A 22,772-nucleotide genomic window follows, 5' to 3' on the forward strand; every position below is an offset into this window, starting at 1 on the left:
CCCCTTCCCCAATAGAGAGCTCTGCTCCCAAATTTCTGCTTCCACCTCCCCAGTACAGAGCTCTTCTCTCCTCACTGCCTAGTGCAGGGTGCCCTTCTCTTCCTCTTCTTGATGTTTCTTCTCCTGTCCAATACACAGCGCTCCTCTACCCCACAGAAGTGAATGTACGGTAACAGGGGCCGACTGACCATTTGGAAACTCGGGCACCGCCCGAGGGCCCGGGGTCAGTAGGGGGCCCCATGAGATGCCCCTGGTACCTTTTTCATAGGCTTTTTTGAGTTTGGGCAAGGACACGGGCCCCATGATCCCCTATTGCCTGGGGGTCCCATGAGTTGTCAGTCCGCCTCTGTACGGTAACTTACAGTAGGAAGTCAGGCTGTCAACATGGGTTTCTGTAGATGCTGCGGGTGCGAGGCTGGAGCTTTGTGCACACCTCTGTCCCCTCCTTTACCCTGCCCCCTCCTCCTCCGCGGCCCCCACCCCCTCTCAGTTGTATGTGCAGGGAGAGCAGAAAGTGTTTAGTGTGCCGCTGGGAGAAGATCGGCGTCACTTATAAAACACACAAGCCGGGCTTCTGTGTTTTATAGGTGACAGCTGACAGTAGTGAGCGGCAATGCAAGTGGCCAATGCTGGAGGTCAAGTTCTGGCTGTAGCTGCTGCATTAAGATGAAACTTGAAGTTGCTGGATGTCACAGAAAAGGGCCCGGGTCCCCTACAGGAGGTACCCCATTATCAGCTACCCTGATCACCTGCCTGGAGTTCGCATGTTCTCCCTGTGCCTGTGTGGGTTTCCTCCCACATTCCAAAGACATGCTGCTAGGTAATTGGTTCCTGTCTAAACTGGCCTTAGTATGTGGATGTATGAATGTGAGTGAGGGATAGGGTTGCCACCTCATCCCTTTAAACCAAAACACATATTAATTACACAGGTTCTGAAGCTAATTTAATGCAGATAAGGCATTAAGTGAGTTTAATTACCAACTTAATCAGCCTCAGAACCTGTGTAATTAATGTGTGTTCGGGTTCAAAGGGATGATCCTAGTGAGGGACCTTAGATTGTAAGCTCCTTGAGGGTTAGGGACTGATGTGAATGTACAATAAATAAATAAATAAATATATATATATATATATATATGTAAATTAATGGTGCTATACAAGTACCTGTAATAATAATTTGTGTTTGTGCCCAGTTCCAAGATGTATCTAGAGAGCTATTTGAGGGATTGACAACTCAACCATCATTCTACTGCTTCCGTCATACAAAGGACACTGACAGATAGCAGTCCTCAGTAGTCAGGAAGTCGTGACTTCTTTCTGAACAGCCTGTCACAGACCTGCCCCCTTTATTGATATGCAGATATAGGTTACTAAATGTACTGAACCACATCATGTCACTCCCTATTATCCATATATTACAGAGCAATGGGTTTACTCAATGAAATGGAATTTCATTCATGAAGTAATGCACAACATATGAATTGTGGTGCTAACAGTCACAATCAATCATGTACTACACTGACTGTTGTAAAGTGAATTATGATTGGTTGCTGTTGGTTCCTACACTTTCCTTCTTGTCTTGTTTATTACATGAGCTGAGCGTCTTACAACATGCTGGAAATGGCACAAATAAGCTCCAGGATTTTATTTTACCTCTAGCTCTCTCCTTGCCAGAAGCGATCCCTTAATTAGTTTCACCTGAGGCTACACTGAAATGCAGCTCTGTTTATTGCTGGCTATTGTCTGCATGCTGCAACAGTCTAGCCTTGGAAAACAGGCGAAAAAAAAGTACAAGCTTTGTCCCTGGTTACTCTTCAACCTTAGCCATATGTAATTACTAGGTTACTTGCTAATGTACTTCCTTCACAAAAATAAATTGTGAAATGTATGCTATTTAGGCCACATTGTTAAAGCTTGCACTTTAAAGGTGAACCCAGGAAAAACAGCTAAATACACAACATATAAATACACAATTAACCACTTTCCCTCTGGAATATTTACCCCCCTTCCAGACCAGGCCATTTTTTGCAATACGGCACTGCGTTACTTTAACCCCCTGGCGGTATTCCCGAGTGTAGCTTGGGGTTAACTTTCAGTAGCAGAAGCGGTAACCCCGAGCTACACTCAGGATTACACTGCAGCGTTGCTCAGGGATCCCTTCAGCACTTGCCTTGTCCTGTTCTCCCGCGATGTACCCCCTGCAACGTCCCCGGCGATCTCCTCCGGCTGATACCGGCATCCATCTTCCAGGTTCCATTCCCTGCGAGCATCTGGTTGTACGGGACGTACGGGGACGGAACCGGCAGGAAATTCAAAAATGGAAAAATGTGACATTCACTCAATACACTAAAATCTGATAGTATTCCATTACTGTATCAAAGCATTTCACATACATTTTGTCCCGAGTGCTTTGTCCTGTGCCCTGCCTGCATTTTTACTGTTCTTTCTGCCTTGAAACTGAGAAAAGTCCATGGTGTCCAAAAAGCGTCCCTTTAGGTCAAAAGTGGTTTTAGACCAGCTAGAGAACAGCGATAGTAAATTAGAACTACTTGCAGAATTGAGTGATAATGATTCGTGGGGAAATTCATCATCAGACACTGAAAACGATTCTGCGACTAAGCTCAGCGATGTGCGAACTTGGCGCTATATTTCAAATGTCAGTGTTATTGGTTTAATTATTTTTTTATTATTATATTTTAGGATTATTTATTATTTTATAATTTATGATTTTGTGTTTCAAATTTTATCATACCCGGGATGTTTACTAGACTCTTGTTCGGACAGATTTCAGTGAGTTATTCCTAAGAATTACAGTCCTACAATGAAAAAACAACATATTTCCATGCAAAAAAATGTACCGCTTTGAGCACAGAAATACTGACATAATCAGACCGCTAGGGAGGTTAACTGACTATTGCGCAGTCATGCAACACTGTACATAAATGAAATGTATGTAATTTTTTTCCCACAAATAGAGCTTTCTTTCGGTGGTATTTGATCACCTCTGCATTTTTAATTATTTGCACTATATTATAAAAAAAGACTGACAATTTTGAAAAAAAACAAACAATATTTTTGACTTTTCACTATAAAACGAATCCAATAAAAAAATTTTAAAAATAAAATTTCTTCATGAATTTAGGCCAAAATGTATGTCTTTGCTAAGAAAAAAAGTCCCAATAAGTGTGTATTAATTGGTTCATGTGAACGTTATAGTGGCTTCAAATGGCGGTATATATACTGGAATTTGTATTTATTTATTTTTTCTACTAGTAATGGCGGTGATCAGCGACTTATAGTAGGACTGCGGCATGCATTCTGACACTGGATGGGAACTGAATAACTGCCAATGATGTCTCCAGTGACACTAATACAGTGATCAGTGCTAATAAAAAGCACTGACACTGTAATAATGACACTGGGCAAGAAAGGGTTAACATATGTGGTGATCAAAGGGTTAACTTTGTGTTAGGGAGTGATTAGATTGTGTACTGTGTTGTATTTTACTAAGGAGACCTTCTGCTTACTATCTCTCTGCTGTGTAGAGAGATGGAAAACAGCACATCCATGCTGACAGGAGAGAGTCCTGTGTTATTTACACACAGATCTCTCCCCTCTCAGCTTCACGGATGATCACCAAGTCCCAGATTAGAATTGCTGGCCAGGACCCGGTGATTAACATCCTCAGTAGCCAAAAGCAGTGCGGGTAGGGAGGCGTGCTTGCGGTGCACCCTACCTGGAAATGCAAAATCACATAAATGTACGTGATTTTGCACAGCACAGCTGCCCTGTAGCAGTACATCTGCTATGGGGTGGTGGGAAAGTGGTTAAGATGCCTATATTGGAACTGACATACAGTGTCTGACAGATTTATCTTGGTGACCTGACTCTGCTGCCATTACAATAATACAGCTTTCTCCCACCCTGTGACTGGACAGTAAAGGAGCAGCAGAATATTGGTGAGTGATTCTTCTGCTCTCTTCTATCAGTACATGGGTATACAGCACACGTGACTGGCTTCTAGATATACCCCTCTGTCTCCCAGTCTGGGTGCTGTTGTACAGAGTTTTAGAGACTCATACCATGTCAAATTTAGATATTTACACCACCTGAATTTAAACCACATTTTATGATATTTCAATGGATTAATTGGCATATGTTATTGTCTGTCATCCAGCTTTTACATATGATTTCACCCATAATTTAAAGCTCTTGGATGTAGTTATGCATGTTTCTATTACACATTTTCTTGTGCTTTGGTGCATTTTTGGTCCTAAACAACCAAATGCAGATTACACTATCTCAAAGAAAAACTGTTTTCCCTAACCATAGGGCAATTGTGTGAAATAGTGTTTCCAACTTGTGGCTGATAGGAACGCCAGCTTCTACACCTATCATAAGCAGGGCCTTGGATAAGGGGGCACCACCAGTCCTCCTTTATGGGGCCCAGGCCAGCAGGGAAGCCCAGGCAGCTGAGTGAATCAGATGTGGGCAGGGAGGGTGATCTGCACAGCAGGGGTGAAATTACTGGAACCAATCCCCTGTATGGCTCTCCCTCTGCAGCAGCTAAAAGCTGGCGTCTTCTCCTTATTCCCTCTTTCAGCTGCTACAGAAAGAGCCATACAGGGGATTGGTTCTAGTAATCACACCCCCCTCCCCACCACATCTATCATCCTCCCCGTGCATGATACATTTCCCTCTTCTTTCCAGGCCCCCCTGTGTGCCCCTACCTCGCAGTGCTTCAGGCTTCCTTCCTCTTCTTCCGACCAGCAGCTTCAAGCACAATAGGATCTTTCAGGATGGAGAGTGAAGGAAGAGTCCAGTAAATATGTCACATTTACCAGCCCCTTCCTTTCCTGAACGAACACAATGAGTGATCGGTAACTGTCACTCACTGTGTTCATTCATAACTGAAAACTACGTAACCTGGGTTTTTTGGCGAAGGGGCCCTGTCAAATTGGCCGTAACTGCAGCCTTGGTCATAAGCCTCGTATGTACAACCAGAGAATCATACGAAAAATACCACTTTCGAAGAGATCATATGATAATCTGATCATTAGTACACAGCTTTTGACAACCGATCATGACAGTTCATCTGAAATTATCTGACAAACAAAAAAGCTTTTCTTAAATAAATAAAACACCTGCGCCAAAAATGTTTTTTAAATAATTAAACCCTTAACCAATACTGCTGCTCTTTGTTGACAAAATATCAAACAATAATTGTGAAATGAAAAACACAGCGCATGAAATTAATGAAAATAATATGAAGAAATATTATATTAAAATATTAATAATAAAAATTATAAAAAATGGCCAAATATGTATATGTGCCAAAATAAAGTCTCAATCCTAGAGATAAAAAATATTCAAATCCAACGTGCTCCAAACTCAACAAAACCGTGCTGTATACAGAAATGTCAGTGTATTCACACCATCCGTGATATGCAACATATACTGCACTCACCAGATATATTGGACTCTCTAGAATTAAGAGTCAAATATGCCTTGTGGATATTAGATATCCACAATAGGGATTTTCACTGCTCAGAAGAAACTCCAACAAAGGGATCTCCCACACAAATCGATAGGTGTAAAAAAGAAAAGACTGATAGTGTAATACTGACAAACATTTTAATTATTAAAAATCAAATGCATCATATGCACTCACATGTTTAACATGAAAAAAAACGCCTTTTGATCATTTTCCATGACAGAGAAATCAATATTTTCCAGTGAAGATTCCTATAGCCTATACACTGGCAGTTGTGGTCAGACACAGCAAAGATGGCTCTGGAATGCAGCATCCAGCGTGCGCTCCACTCACCGGATATGATATCACGGCGTAGTGTAGGAACACGGAAGTTACATTGACTCATTTCGCCCCTCCTCCAGGGCGTTATCAAAAACGTTTCTTGTATGATACCAAATCATACGATTTTCATTTAATCGGTACAGTTTTCATCTGAAAATGCAATACAATACAATACATTACATCACTTCCGAAATTCTGTTTTGTCGTACAAGAATTTTCATAAGTTGAGTTTCTCCACTTTCAATATGGAGACTAATAAAATGGATGATCATTCGTCTGATATTTTCATTGTGTGTACAAGGCTTTACATTCACGATCTAACAGTAAATGCTTTTAAATTCCTTGCCACTTGTCAAAAAAGGGCGAGGTTTTAAAAAACGAATCCTGCTTAAAAAGCAATGGAAGACAAGTAAACGTGAATAGTTGTCTGGATACGCAGTGATTACTTCTCATCAGTGTCATGTCATTCAGGGTACTTTTAATAAGCTACAGTTCAAAGGTAAGTCATATCCTTATTTGCATACCAATTTAAGCTGGTGAGATTTTTACTTTATTTTTTACCCTTCCTAGTTATGAGCTGACTGATTGCACATGCAGTCCCACCCAGGGGCGGACTGATCATTTGGAAACTCTGGCACTGCCTGAGGGTCCGGGGTCAGTAGGGGGCCCTATGAGATGCCCCTGGTACCTTTTTCATAGGCTTTTTTGAGTTTGGGCAAGGACACAGGGGCCCCATGATCCCCTATTGCCCAGGGGCCCCATGAGTTGTCAGTCCGCCCATGGTCCCACCTTTTGTATTTTTATGACTGTGCCTGCTCAAGTCATTGTCCCTTATTGCATGTGATGATATCCTACTTTACTGCAATATCCTATATAACATAGTGACATTGTGAATTGTCTCTTAGTTTCCCTTTTGAACTGTAAATGATGAAGCTGCATAGGATATAGAAAGTCATGAAAGGCTTCTTTACTTATAAGAAGAAACATGTTATTATGCTTTTAGTCGTGCATGATAGAAAGTGGCAGCCCAATATCTAATGTTCAGCAATAAGTCATTTACAGTAATTGACTGAACAATGACAAAGTATAATGGTTTGTGACATCAAAGACGCAGAGAAGCTCTAGGGAAGTCAAAGAAGTTGACTTAAGATTTAATTGACGGGAACATTTTAACATTGTTTCAAAAGCATGTAACGTGGTAGATAGTAATGGAGGCAGATAGTGTAAAAAGTTTAGAACAACTGGTGGGAATAACGAATCTCATTGAGAGGCAGAAATACCTGCCAAATGATTTATCTTTGAATTCTCTTAAATATTACAAAAGCAGTATTCACCATCCTATATTCAGTTATGAATTAAGTTCAAGGGGTCAAACAAGGCAAATAAGTGGTCCAGATCCAGGAGTAAGTGTAACCAAAGGGAGAAACTCCAAAATGTTTTTCGTACGTGAACAGAACTAACAATTTTTTTTAATGTGTACTGTTTTTCGTATGAGAAAAATCGGAAATTAAAGACTGAACATGATCAGAAACATTAGATAACAATAATCTATGCTAACCAATTTCATGCCGCCCTATAGAAGAAATACTGCTACAGAGCGGCACGGCTGCGCAAAATCAAATATAAATATGTGGTTGTGCAGTTCTAGGTAGGGGGTGCGCGACACCATTTGTGGCCTTGGCTGTCAGTCATCGTGTCCCGGCCCATGATTCCCCTTTGGCACCCAGCAACCGCCGAGTATCACAGATGGGGGAGAGATCTGTGTAAAAACAACACAGATCTCTCCCCTGTCAGCTCCTGCACACTTCTTTGTATGGCTCTGCATAGCACAGTGTTTACAGTGTAAAGCACACACAGCACACAGTAAAACAGCGCACAGTTAACTCTTTGATCAAAAAATAAATGAGTGTACTTGTGAGCTACTATGGTGTTTGTCTAAACTATTACTATTAATTAAATTGACAAACAAAACACAATATATGATACACCTGTGGTTCGCTGGCACTCACACCTACTCATTAGACAGTGTTCTGTGAGAAAATTAAATATATAAATTGTGCCGCGCTCCTGTGTATAAATAATTACAATATTCACTATTTCAAATGACAATCCAAAGTAAAGAATGATATATATACTTATATCTAGTGTGTAAAATAAAATTATCTTCTGCTTATAACATCATAAATAAATACCGCATACTGTGCTGGTGACTATAATAAATAATGATAGTGATAAAAACAATATATTGAATAAATAATAATTGTCATTTGAAATAGTGAATGTTGTAATTATTTATACACAGGAGCGCGGCACAATTTATATATTAACTCTTTGATCACCCCAGATGTTAACCCCTTCCTGCCCAGTGCCATTAGTACAGTGTCAGTGCTTTTTATTAGCACTGATCACTGTATTGGTGTCACTGGGGATGTCAGTGACACCAAGTCAGTTCCCCCCCAGTGTCAGAATGTCTGCTGCAGTCTTGCTATATGTCACTGATCGCCGCCATTACTAGTAAAAAAAAGAAAATTCCAGTATATATACCACCATTTGTAAACGCTATAACTTTCAAGTAAACCAATTAATTTACATGTATTGGGATTGTTTTTTAGCAAAGACGTAGCAGAATAAATTTTTAGCTTAAATTTATGACGAGATTTGATTTTTAAAATTTTTTTACTGGACGTGTTTAATAGCAAAAAGTAAAATATATATATTTTTCAAAATTGTTGGTCTTTTTTTGTTTATAGCGCAAAAAATAAAATAAACAGAGGTGATCAAATACCACTGGAAGAAAGCTCTTTTTGTTAAAAAAAAATGCAACACCATATCACAAAAAATGGCCTGGTCATGAAGGGGGTAAATCCTTTGGAGGGCAAGTGGTTAAACAAAAAAAAAACCTTTGTAGTTCGAGAATTTTTACACAATTAGTACTATCCTCGGGTTCGACTTGCTGTAAAACTTTAGAGAAAACTCGATGATCATTCACCTGATTTTCTCATAGTGTGTACCGGCTTAATGTAAGCGTTGCAGTAATTTTTTGTGACATTTTATTCATTTTATTGCAGAAATTCAAACCATTACTTTCTTGTATAGTCTTGTATAGTTTTGGGTGGCACACCAATTTATTTCTTTTTAATGGGTCCACGATAATATTTCATACTAAACCCTTCTCAGAATAAAGGTTTAGCATTGATGTTAAATTAGACTCAATACCTTTTTCTGTTATTATTTTTGCTTTTCTTCTGCAGGGCGTGTGGTCTGGTATTTTTCAGGAGAAGGGGATACATGCTTGATGTCCTCTGCTTTGCTGCTTACCCAGCTGCATACCTGGTTAAGTGTTTGGTATTAACTTTTAAGTGGGGGGCCCATGCAAAAAAAAAATTGTGTAGGGTTCTCCAAAAATCCATTCCAGACCCTTATCTAGGCATGCATCCTGGCTGGCCAGGAAATGGAAGGGCAGCAAGTATATGCTGAACCATACCTGGCCGCAAGGTCTTAACATAGGGTGCCTTGTAAGGGTGCTCCCTTGGCAAGACACCTTGTCCCTCTGTTGGTGGTGAAAAGGGCCTCATTCCAACATCCCTGTCCCAGTGGGGGGACTTACTGGAATCTGGAATGTCACTTTAAATCGAAGAGGTCCCAGATATCTGGAACTCTCCCTCACACATGAATGAGTATGGGGTACATAGTAACCCTTGTTACTGACTCACAAAAAGATGTACACAAAAACACACACTGTTGAAAACAGTGACAAAACATGAATCCAATGTAAATATGAAATCATTCGCATTGCCTAGCCATGTCAATCCACTGTAAGTCTCAACAATGACATCACCCAGGATCACTTAGCTGCTTTGCCTATAAACCAACATGGGTCGGGAATCTGAACGGTCATTTAGCTGTAATTGTTTTTTTTTTAATATCACTTTTATTGGAGTAAAAGTACAAGTACAAGTGTGGCACTTCACATGTAGGCTTAAGGCATCATCCTAGCATGTTATTTAATGGAATTTTGTATTTTAATGTTGCCTTAATGCCTTATTTTCATTGAACTATATTGAAAACATTTTCTTTGCATTGGTACATGGTAGTGTTTAGCTACCCATGTCGTTTCTTTACCAGTGTAAAGTAAATAAAAGATCTTAAGAATATATTTAGCAGCATTGTTTTGTTAGCAAATACAGATCTAGAAAACTTGTATTGTCTGGTCCTGTATCATTTGTTAATTGTGACACAGGCCAGACCCAACGCTATTATTTCTTAGGGTTAGGTAGATCACAAGCTTTGTTTGGGGAACTGGAATATACAAACAATAAATTGTGGAATACAAAAGGGATGTTAAACAAGATAGCTATTATAGTTGTTATATAAAAAGCATTACAGGTACTTATTTTAATAAATAGAGAATTGTATGTATGTCCATTTTTTTTTTTTTTACGGAAATGCTTTCTTTTTTTTTTAGATAAATGCCAGAGATGACAGTGGTGTGGTTGCGGGAAATTGGAATAATGATTACACTTACGGTGTTGCTCCATCTGCTTGGACTGGAAGTGTAGACATCCTACTAGAATTCTTAAGTTCTAGCTTACCAGTTAAATATGGACAGTGTTGGGTCTTCGCTGGAGTATTTACTACATGTAAGCACTGAATAATACACACAATCTTCTCTACAGGTTTTTTACTAAAATGCTATGCATCTCTCTCACTTGTATATTATGTGAAAACAGTAATAAATGTTTGACTAAATTGTAAATGATGCAAAGAGAACCAAAGGTGCCAGTCAACATCACACTGCAATACTTTTCACACTTCTTACCAATGTAAAATGTAGTTAATGGTATTTTTACTACATCATTGGTTTGAAAGTTCTTGGTTTGTTGTGGATTTCAATGCAGGATCCATTTATTTCTAAATGTTATTTGCAGTCACAGTAGTTCACATCATATCAATGATCCGGTAGATCTATGACCGTATAGGAACTGTGTTGTAGGCATCTCAAAGGATGGTTAGTTTTTCCATTTTAATCACTTTTTGTGGGCTGAAGGCTCCACAGTAAAGAAATTAAACTATTGATGGGTAAAAACCAAAGGATAACATAAAGATGGCAAACCCTTTGACTTACTTAACCATTTAGAATTACTTGCTTACCTTTAACTTTTGATAAAGGTGTGTAGGTTTGTTTGCATCTGTAAATTTTTCAACCCCTATGTGCTTAACTTCTGCTCCATGGTGAAAAAGCTAAGAGATCCAACAGACCTTTTTATCAGATCCCTTGGGTGTAAGTAGGATGCTACTTGTTACTCACAGGAAGTAAATAAGTTGCATGTAAACCAAAGCACACTCTGAAGCACAGAAAAACTGACTTGCAAACATCTGGAAGTGCTTTCTCATTAGTAAAACTGGCAGTTAAGATTTTTTTTGATCATTTTGGTTACTCAAAGGACAATTTCACTTTTGGTGAACTTGTCCTTTAATAAATCTCCCCACCCCCCAAGTGCAGAGTGCCTGTTAAACTCCTACCCGCATTCCTGTTCAAAAAATATTCACGGCATGATGCTTACAGCCTATAACGTTCCTCCTTTAAAGTGCACACACTCACCATACCTCTATTTATTCCTATGGGTAAACTGTTTTCTAGCTATTTTGTATAATTTGCTTTACATTGGTTGTATCAAGTGTTTATACTAGAAAGTAGGGATGGTTGGGACATTTTCTGAAGAAAGCTTGTGCAACACCGAGCAGGGCAGTGAGGTTTACTGGAATGAGGGGGTGGGGGATTGGGGGTGACAGGTAAGTATTTAAAGCAGTGCTCTGCACTCAGGAGGGTGGGGGGATTAATAACAGTGAACATGTCCAATAATTTGTATCAGAAAAATGTTACAGTGTGTTACTTTACCAACACCGGTGGTGAGTTCACCTAGAATAGTAGGCCAAGAACCCTATTTGTCTTATGAATGAGATTGCTCTGTCTGTAAATTTATTTTAAAGTTAAATAATATACTTTTGCTCATTTTTAAACAAGTGGAAACTGCTGTTTATTAAATTCCTGCATTCCCCAAATGGTGATTTAATTACATACTGTATTTTAATTGTGAATGTAGACATGGATAATTAATTTGCTTTAAAATTGTTGTAGTTGAGATTACCTGAACGAATCTGGAGCTGTGAGGGTAGGACCTCGGCTAGAGGGGTATAGTGATCCCATGCGTCTTTAAGATGGGGAGGCTGCAGTTGATACAGGGCAAGACAGGGAATGAGGGTTAAGATGCTGTACTCTTAGGACCACCTGAGGAAATCCTTCAGTTGCTGCATGTTCTGAAAACACTTGAAAGCCCTTGCCAATGCTCTACAGAGATCTGTAGAGAAGCTGGCAACGTAAGGGTTCCCTTTGGGACAGAGGTTGTGATACCTCAATAATTCATACTTCCCATTAAATTCTGCACCATGACGTGCAGGGGTCTTTGTAAAATCCTTGCTCTCAGAATTGACTACATTTGTCGTCAGGACTCTCACAATGGTTCAGCAAGGTAAGGTACTTGTTATAATCTGTAACACCGTGACTCTCTTTCTCCCGCTCTGTCTGCCCTAATCAATAATGCCTATTCCTCTAGTGAGGCACATAGAGCAACGAGAGTTTCATAGTCGCCGATGCATGGCAAGATAATAATGACTCAATAGTTGTCAGGAATGAAATGGGTAGGAAAGCAAATACTAACACTCCTTAAATTGGCCACTGAGGAACTGACACCCACTCAGTTAGAAGCAGAAAGGTTAATTGGATAATTGGTCAAAGGTGTTCTTATAGGGGGACCATGATCTGGGCTGTAGCAATGGAATTGTGCATGAGATACCCACAGAAGAGAGCCCTCTAATCCAGAAGAGATATCAGAGCGTGCCTCTGTACATCTCTAATAATTTGAGCAGATGTTAGAATAGATGCTGCAACCATGGGTGATTGAAGAGAGTAAAAGCTCACTGGTGGTACAATCATCTTGGTGAAGAAGAAGGACATCGCACTCAGCTTTTGTGTGCACTATAGGCATCTGAACCTGAATGCTGTTACCATGAGAAAAACCTATTATCTTTGACAGACTGAGGAATCCCTTGCTGCCTTAGAACATGCCAAATGTGTCTCCACACTCAGCCTCACAGGTGAGTATTGTCAGATTCCTGTCAACAAGGAGACTGGTTGAAGATTGCTGTCATTACTCCTAGGGGGTTGTACCAGTTCAAAAGGATTCCCTTTCGGCAAAAAATTGCTGTCTATCTAAACAAATGTTGCAGTGTTCTCTGCCACATTAAAGAACTATCTTGCACACTTAGATGCTATATTGACCCAGCAGCACCAGTATGGGCTAAAGCTCAAACCCAAGACGTTCCATTTATTTAAAGGTTCAGATTGAGGAAGGTTTGACGAGTGTTACTAAAATTTGGGTGCCAAATGTGAACCCCAGTGAAGTCAAGGGGAGCTGAATGCTAAAAAACGGTAATGGCTATTATCTAGGCTAATAGGAAAGTGATTGTAAAACAAATGACATGGAGGGGTTGGGCGCTGCCCTGAGGGACATATACTAAAGCAACTTTTTTTTTTAAATCCTGTGTGGGATTTAGTAGTGTTTTACTTATGCTTAACGTGAATCAATAAAAATGCAAGATTCCAATAAATAAAATGTCTGGGGGATGCCCTTAAGTTGATCTGTATGATGTACTGTATACAACCTACTATAGTAACATGGGGGGGGGGGGCAGGACTGCTGTTTGAAACCACGGGGCCCTATACCCCTATACAGCCAACCTGACAGGTCCCCCTCCCACCCCAAAAAAAAACAGTTCATTATGCTTCAGTTATGAATGAATACAGTGAGTGATTGGTACCAATCACTTGTGATAATTTAGGAAAGGAAGGGGCTGGTAAATGTTACATATGTCCCACTCTCCTTCCGGAAAGGATCCTATTGTGTGCTTACAGCTACAGAGGAAGGAAGCTGGCAGCACTGAGAGGGTGGGAACACATGGGGGCCTGGGCAGCAGGGGGAAATGTATAGTGCAAAGTGAGGGTGATGGGTGCTGTGGGGGGAAATAACTGGAACCGATACCCTGTATAGTGCTTTCTGTAGCAGCTGAAAACCAATGTAAGGGAGAGGAGAAGAAGCCAGTTTTCAGCTGTTGCAGAGAAAGTCAGGGGATCGGTTCCAGTAATTTTCCTCCACCACACCCATCACCCTCCCTTTACACCATACATTTCCCCCTGCAGTAATTGACCCCCCTCCCCACTGTGCCGATCACCCTCCCTGCCCACATCCAATTCATCCAGCTGCTTGGGCCTTCCTGCTGACCTGGGCCCTGTACAGGAGGAATGGTGGTACCTCCTTATTCATGGCCCTGGGGGGTACCTTGATGATGGGGACTCCCTGTGGCAAGCACCTTGTCCCAATGTTGAAGAGGACCAGGGCCCCTTCCCCATAACCTTTGCTAGGTGGTTGTGGGAGACTGTGGGCAAGGGGACTTATCAGAATCTGGAAATCCCCTTTAATATGAATGTAGCCCTGAGATATTGCCCCCCATGTAAATGCGTAGGGAGTAAAAAGACAGACACCATTTTTGACAAAACCTTTAATAAGAATGCCAAAAACAAAAATCCTACAATGTTCATTCACCATCAATCATTGTGCCCAGCAATGCAGATCCACATCAAAATGCCTGATGGACACCAACCTGCATCTCCAAACTGCTAATATTGGTGGTCTGGAGCAACTTCAGGCAGCACATCTGGTGAAGTTTGAATTCTCTCAACATTATCACCCTGGAAAGAACAACAAGGAGGCAGACACCATGTCATGGTACACACTGGCTAGGCATTACTGTGATGTGGTTGAGAAAACTGAAGATGGAAATCCTTGACTTATGTATAATATTAAATTTGTGTCGCGCTCCACTGTAAGTAAATAAATTATTATTAATTATTATTATTAATGTCAATAAATAATTATGAAAAAATTTATATATAAATCCAAGTGATAAACCTTATTATATTTTAAAAGTGCAATGTGTGCTCTTATAAATTATTATAAATATTCAATATAATCAAAATATATTTTTTGTAATGAGAAAATGTTATCTAGATGAAAAATATTTTAAAATATATTTTTAAAATTAAAAAATAAAAAACCCAAAGTGTATTAAATATGTGTTCAATTCACATAATAGTGTCCAAATCAATAAATCAATAAATTGTCCACTCCGTGATTGTATTCAGAAAGTAAATGAATCTTTCTTAATTATGCGCTCACCTTAATTTTAGTCAAACCGTAAAGTTAGGCTAAAATAGCTTTGTGTTTCTATGTGGACAAGATAGTGCTTTTCATGCTTTGACCATATTCCAAAACGATGGGTAGTTGGATGTAATATTGCACTTTTCCGACTGGGGGTCTCCTAGACTTGCTGATCTCTGTTAGTGTTATGGATGGATGGATTTTCTCCCTCTGTCCTCCAGGGGTCTTCTTTGCACTTCCTCCACCTCTCCTCTTTATTCCTCCATATTGTGGGTTATCATGAAAAAGAATGAATATATAGTGCCTTATCCTTTTTCAAACGTATTTATTATTTCTCCATATATATCCACTCACATTATTAAAAGTTAATTGCGCTTTTTAAATCAAGTTTTTCCTCTGTGTGTGCTCTGTACACTAACTGTACTCGCCGTATGTGTTCTCTGAATGGTGTCGTGACATCAGAGGCCCTCCCCTACGCGTTACGCCACCGGGTCACGTGGCTTCATCAGGGGGATTCATTCAGCACTAGTAAATATATAATTTTATTTATTTATTTATTTATTTAATACACCAAAGTAGCTCACAAGCACATAAATTTACAATTGGAAATCCTTGACTTGCCTGGAGGAAGGCCTAAAAGGAGATCTTGGGTGAACCTCACCCATGTACTAGAAGGATCTGAAGTCTGAACTCTACCTCTGATGTGGCACATGTGTGTCTCAATGGAAGTACTGACCATCAACTTTTTTACACAGCAGAACATGAATGCCATTATGTTATATTTAGGGTGAACCACTTCAAGTTTGAGGTGACTTTCACACTCACCTGTTCCATGCTCCAGCAGCATGTCTTTCCCTCTGTGCGCACTCACCAGCTTCCAGCTAGTCACAGAGGGGACCAGGGGCGGACTGGCAACTCATGGGGTCCCTGAGCACTAGGGGATCATGGCGCCCCTGTGTCCTTGCCCAAACTCAAAAAAGCCTATGAAAAAGGTACCAGGGGCATCTCATGGGGCCCCCTACTGACCCCGGGCCCTTGGGCAGTGTCCGAGTTTCCAAATGGTCAGTCCGCCCCTGGAGGGGACACTGCCTCAAAGCGCAGCTTTTGCTCTTCAACTGAATTTCAGCTCTGGCTTCCACTATGCTGCTGTTGCTTGATAAGCTGGTGCCTACACATTTTTTGGGTTGGAGTTCTCCACTGTCTACAGTCATATAACTTTTTTTGTGTGCTCTCTAAGAGCATATGTCAATGAAGGGAAGTGAGTTTTAACAAACTGTCGATGAATAGTCATTATATAAGTTTTCATTTGCAATGTTATTCTGTTGTCTTCTTTAGCCTATTTTGTTTTGAATATCTGAAATACAGAGGCATTACTACATACAAAGCTAGGGCTAGGTTTATGCAGGCTCTGAATGCAGAATATTTTATGCCTTTTGTTGTTGGGACAGCATTTCTTTCACAGCTGCTGGACCACTTTTCTAGTTAAGAGGGCAGTCCAAAATAATAGGCAGCCACTGACCAAACTTAACATAGAAAACGTAGGCAATAGATTTAAATTTAGTCAATAAAGTTAATCTAGAAAACAAAGGCATTTAAATCTTTTGCATTCAGAGCTTGCATAAACCTAGCTTTAGGCTGCAATTTATTATTCTACAATGATCTGTATTTCAGTTATTAAAAACAACAAAATCTAAAGAGGGCAAGAGAATAACTTTGCAAACAAAAACTTATATAATGACTAATCACAGACAGTTTGTTAAAATTTATTTCCCTTCAGTTACATGACCTCTTAAAGAACACAAAGAAACAGTTACTGTATATGACTGCAGTGAAGACCTCCAACCTAAAAAATGTGTAGGCTGCACTGTCTATATATGTAATTTCTATTATTAAACCTGGTTTGGGTGACAGATGGCAGAGTATTGGCGGAGTACATAAAGTATTATAAACCACCAATACAATACGTTCACCTGTGCTTGGGATACTTTGAAGGGCGGCCACTTTCTTTATTTCTCTCTATCAGACCGTCAGTTTAGAGGGCACCCTAAATCAGTCAGAATCATCTGCAAAGTGCACTTCTTAAACACTGAAAGCCTTACTAGCAGTACTTGATTTTGGTGTTATATAAAAAGCACAGCAAAATGTTGTTTGTAATAACCAGTGCCACGTTTTACACTGTAACTTATTTTCCAGTTTTTTAATTCCGTCAACACTCTGGGATAGAATGAATCGCAAAAGTGTTGTTACTCCTTCTTACTGCACATGCTGTTACCCATTGGTCTTACAGAGATTTACAGCTCTGCCTACTGCTCCATGTGGAAAAGCACTGACCATTGCTCCTTTTTTAAAAGGACTGCTATACCCTCTTTGTTGGGTTGATGTACTAATTGTCCTCCAATTATGAATTGTATTAACAGGTGGATGTTTCATGCATAGTCTATATGAACTTTTGGATAGCTCTTACATGACATACTGTATTAGTAGATCAATACTCACCAATGGAGCAGCTAGAATGAGCTGCTGGGTAAATAATATATGGAGAACTATAAACCATGTTTCCACCTTTACAAATTTTTGAGTGGACCAGTACTACCACCGTTTGCTTTAACCATTTGGGTTCATGAATTTTATCACTTATTTGATCCAGCTGAACTTCCACATGTCCCTAGCCAGGTGATGTACACTGCTCAAAAAAAATTAAAGGAACACTTTGAAAACACATCAGATCTCAATGGGGAAAAATATCATGCTGGATATTTATATTGATATGGACTGGGTAATGTGTTAGGAACGTAAGGATGCCCCATCATTTGATGGAAATGAAAATTATCAACCTAAGGTGGACTGAATTCAAAGACACCCCGAAAATCAAAGTGAAAAAATGATATGGCAGGCTAGTCCATTTTGCTGAAATTACATTGCAGCAACTCAGAATGGTACTCAGTAGTTTGTATAGCCCCCATGTGCTTGTATGCATCCCTGACAACATTGGGGAATGCTCCTAATGAGATGACGATGGTGTTCTGGAGTATTTCCCCCCACATCTGGACCAGGGCATCACTGAGTTCCTGGACAGTCTTAGGTGCAACCTGGCATCGTCGGATGGACTGAAACATGATATCCCAGATGTGTTCTATTGGATTTAGGTCAGGTGAGCGTGAAGGCCATTCAATGGTATCAATTCCTTCATCCTCCAGGAACTGCCTGCATACTGTAAGGGAATTCCCATGAGATGGCTGGCAAATACACATGCGCATGCACACGAACAGCGAAGATTACACCAGACGGACTATTTAAAAGGTGCCTCTGCCTGTGCTGAGTGCTGACTGGTCTTCAGCTGTTCCCTGCTCCTGTATGATTCCCTTGTTGCTGACCTGGCTTGTTCCTGACCTGACTCTTGATTACTCTCCTGCTTGATACTTGTTCCTGACCTCGGCTCTGCTCCTGACTTTGGCTTGCTTATGATTTGGTACCTCGCTGTCTGCCCGTTGATGACCCTGGCTATTCCTATGACATTGCTCCTGTCTCCCATCCCAGCTTCCTGCCTTGCTCTGGTGCACGCCTGGCAATCTACCATACCAGCTCTGCATATCGCTACTGTTCCTGAATCGGTGGTCCATCAGTCTTTTAAGGACTCCAGCTGCAAGTGCTGCAAACAACATCTGCTGGCACTCTTGTCACCCTGGTCCCTAGACACCCTCTGTTCCACTTCCAGTGGGGTCAGGGCTAGTGACACAAGTGAGGTTGACCTCATCATTTCAGTCTCCAATCAGGTACGTGATATATACTCCCACCACATGAGGCCGGGCATTGTCGTGCACCAGCAGGAACCCAGGACCCACTGATCCAGTGTAGGGTCTGACAAATGGTCCAAGGATTTCATCCCGATACCTATTGGCAGTAAGGGTGCCATTGTCTAATCTGTAGAGGTCTGAGCGTTCCTCCAAGGATATGCCTCCCCAGACCATTACTGATCCACCACCAAAACGGTCATGCTGAACAGTGTTATAGGCAGCATAACGTTCTCCACGACTTCTCTGAACACTTTCACGTCTCTCATATGTGCTCAGGGTAAACCTGCTTTCATCTGTGAAAAGTACAGGGCTCCAGTGGTGGACCTGCCAATTCTGGTGTTCAATGGCAAATGCCAATTGAGCTCTATGGTTCTGGGCAGTGAGTGCAGGGCCCACTAGAGAATGTCGGACCCTCACGCCACCCTCATGAAGTCTGTTTCTGATTGTTTGGTCAAAGACATTCACATCAGTGGCCTGCTGGAGGTCATTTTGTAGGGATCTGGCAGTGCTTATCCTGTTCCTCCTTGCACAAAGGAGCAGATACCGGTCCTGCTGATGGGCTAAGAACCTTCCACAGCCCTGTCCAGCTCTCCTAGAGTAATTTCCTGTCTCTTGGAATCTCCTCCAGCAAATCTTCTGGCAATGGAACGTGCTGATGTGCCATCCTAGAGGAGTTGGACTGCCTGTGCAACCTCTGTAGGTCCTGGTATTGCCTCATGCTACCAGTAGTGACACTGACCCTAGACGAATGCAAAACTAGTGAAAAACAGTCAGAAAAGGAAGAAAAATGTCAGTGGCTTCCACCTGTAAAAGCATTCCTGTTTTGGGGGTCATATCATTGTTTCCCATCTAGTGCACCTTTTGTTAATTTCATTAACACCAAAGCAGCTGAAACTGATTAACAACCCCCTCTGACACTTAACAGTTTAGATCAATATCCCAGGAGTTTAATTGACTTGATGCTATACTCTAATTAAAAAGTGTTCCTTTAATTTTTTGAGCAGTGTATAATTCTATTTTGCGCTTGCCATATTGATCAGTGGATATTTTATGCATAGTTCGTATGAACCTTTTACCAGCTGTTTACACTATATATGAACAACGAATTCACCATTAGAGATTGTGCTATAATGAGCTACACTTTGGTTGAATTAAGTGTGGAGGATTTATGAATCATATCTTCACCTTGATTAATTTTCTGAATAGATTAGTACCATCATTAATTGCTTCAATCCCCAGGCTTTATGAACTTTGCTACATATATCAGGTGATTTTACTCATTGAATCACATACACTCACTGGCCTATTTATTAGGTACACCTGTTCAATTGCTTGGTAATAGCGATGGTCTGAACATCCCCCTGTTCAGTTCATGATAGAACATTCAAACCTAAAGAAAGTTCTACCGCAAACATCAAACATAATGCAAGTCTATGGGGCTCAAACTTGTAAAAGTGCCTATTTTGAAGGCATATATGCAAGTTATTTTCCATAAAAGGGGTATGGGGCCTTGGGTACTGCCCTGAGAAACATGAATTAGTGAAAAAAACATTTCAAAAAGTACCGTTTTTAGCTAAAGTTTGACTCAAAGATGTAGACCATCATTACTAGGTAACACTAATTTCTAATCAGCCAATCATGTGGCAGCAACTCAATGCATTTAAGCATCTAGACTTGATGAAGGCGACTTGCTGAAGTTTAAACCGAGCATCAGAATGGGGAAGGATGGGGATTTAAGTGACTTTGGACATCACTTAACATCAGCAGGTTTTGAAATACTCTGGCACCAACAATCATGCCATGTTCAAAGTCACTTAAATCCCCTTTTGTCACCATTCTGATGCTCGGTTTGAACTTGCAAGCTGTTTTTACCATGTCTAGGTGCCTAAATGCATTGAGTTACTGCCATGTGATTGGCTGATTAGCAATTTGTGTTACCAAGCAATTAAACAGGTGTACTGTGAGTGCCCTGCAGGCAAGTGGTTAAAGTGGTTTTCAAAGCTGAAAGTTTTTTTTTACCTTCATACATTCTATGCATGAAGGTAAAAAATCTTTTGTGTGTTGATCCCCCCCACAGCTCCCCCTAATACTCATCTGAGCCCCCTCTTGATCCAGCGATGTGCACGAGAGCCTCAGCTGTCCCAGAACTCCCTGTTCTTATTGGCTGAGACAGCAGTAGGAGTCATTGTCTCCCACTGTTGTCAGTCACACCCAGTGAGCCAATGAGGACAGAGAAGGGGGCCGCCCGAGCCATGGCTCTATGTGTCTTATAAGCGCATAGAGGAGGGCTCGGCAGTGGCGTACCAGTGCCCCCATAGCAAGTGGCTTGCTACTGTGGGGCACTGATCAAGGGGGAGGAGTCAGGAGTGCCAGCTGAGGACCAGAGAAGAAGAAAATTGGGCTGCTCTGTGAAAACTTATTGCACATAGCAGGTAAGTATGCCATTTTTTTTAAAGCCAAACCTTTAATATCACTTTAAATAATATGTATTCATTGACTTTGCCCATCTAGCCTTTTGAGCTATTGAACTATTCATAATATTCTCTGTTTTTCTTGGATTGATTGACATCCTGCGACATGCATGAAGGTTGCCACTCTCATGAACTGGGGTGAATGCATTGGTCTGAGAGCTTTTAGACATTTATACCCTTACCACGAATATTTGAGAACCATACATACCTGATCTGAATGCCAATTGTTAAATTTTTTCATTCTCAATTCTGGAATGTTCCTAATGCCTGTGATAACATGGTAAATACTGTAGTTGGAGATATCTAAATTAGCTATATGTCTGCTGGCAAGCAAGTCTGATATAACAAAGTCATTGGTTTATGTCTAGAACTGTCTCTGACACGAACTAATCTACTGTATGATAGAAAAATGATTTATTTACGATATAATGAAAAATGTAGATGGATATGAGATTTGATATCTACAGAGATCCTGTGATCTGTGCTTACTCATCATTATTGATAGATACAGTAAATTGATAGATAAAAATCATGAGTCCACTCCAAGATGACCATTTTGGTCATTTATGTCTATTTATTACTTCAATCCTGTTTTTAAATGTATCATGATATAGTTCCAGACGTATGTTGTTTGATAAAAAGTATCCTGAATGAAATATTATAATTATTTTGGTTTTTAACTGACAGTGTGTCACTAAGCCTTTTTTATTAGTTCCCATGTTCACAACTTTCTGTACCAACAAAGAATGAGCACATCCAGTTAACTTCTCAATATATATGAAGAAAAGGACTTATTTTTTTCTGGAGCAGTTTACTTTCACAGCTTACATTTTGTTTCATAATCATAAGATGATTAATTTATAAGTCTGAAGTTATTTCATATGCCTGAATTTGTACTAATTTAATTTCTCAAAGTTTTCTTTTTTTTTTTTAATGCTGATATCATAGCATACACTAGCAGGCACTGTTATAATGTTGGATCTTGTAACCATACTGCCTAGTTTTGTGCACAAAAGCTTACATTTTATTTGCTTGATTGATCCGTGTTATGTACCTAAGGTTAAACAGTATTGCTGGTTCCCCCATTGATGTGGATGCTTTGAATGTGCACTTCTCAGGAGGCAGGCCTCTGAAGCTATGTTTTTAACATGTATGTTTTGTATTGCTGCTATTTACTCTTTTTTTAAGAGGCACATTTTTATTTTTTACAACCTCGCATGTCTTTTGACATTTGATTTCTCAGTCCTATACTTTCTAGGGAATTTGGAGTTTTCTTTAGCCTTATTATTTTATATTGTTTAGTTTAATCCGAAACTCCAGCTATAAAGGGTATATAGTATACTAAAACAGATTTACTTGTTTTTTCAGAAGCTTATTAATGACACTTAATGAGGAAAGATTACAAATGCACTTTTATGTA

General features: G+C 40.2%; 1 protein-coding gene across 1 annotated transcript in view; it reads left to right on the top strand.

Moving 5' to 3' along the window:
• F13A1 (coagulation factor XIII A chain) overlaps positions 1–22,772 on the top strand; it is a 212,418-nt gene that overhangs the window by 74,020 nt on the left and 115,626 nt on the right. The window contains exon 7 of the mRNA XM_089682198.1: positions 10,278–10,452. Within this exon, the coding sequence (XP_089538324.1) occupies positions 10,278–10,452 (175 nt within the window). The remainder of the gene's footprint in view (positions 1–10,277; positions 10,453–22,772) is intronic.

This window comes from Staurois parvus, unplaced genomic scaffold, assembly GCF_062004578.1.
Source record: "Staurois parvus isolate SC_StPar_1 unplaced genomic scaffold, SC_StPar_1.0 ptg000287l, whole genome shotgun sequence".
Lineage (NCBI taxonomy): Eukaryota > Metazoa > Chordata > Amphibia > Anura > Ranidae > Staurois > Staurois parvus.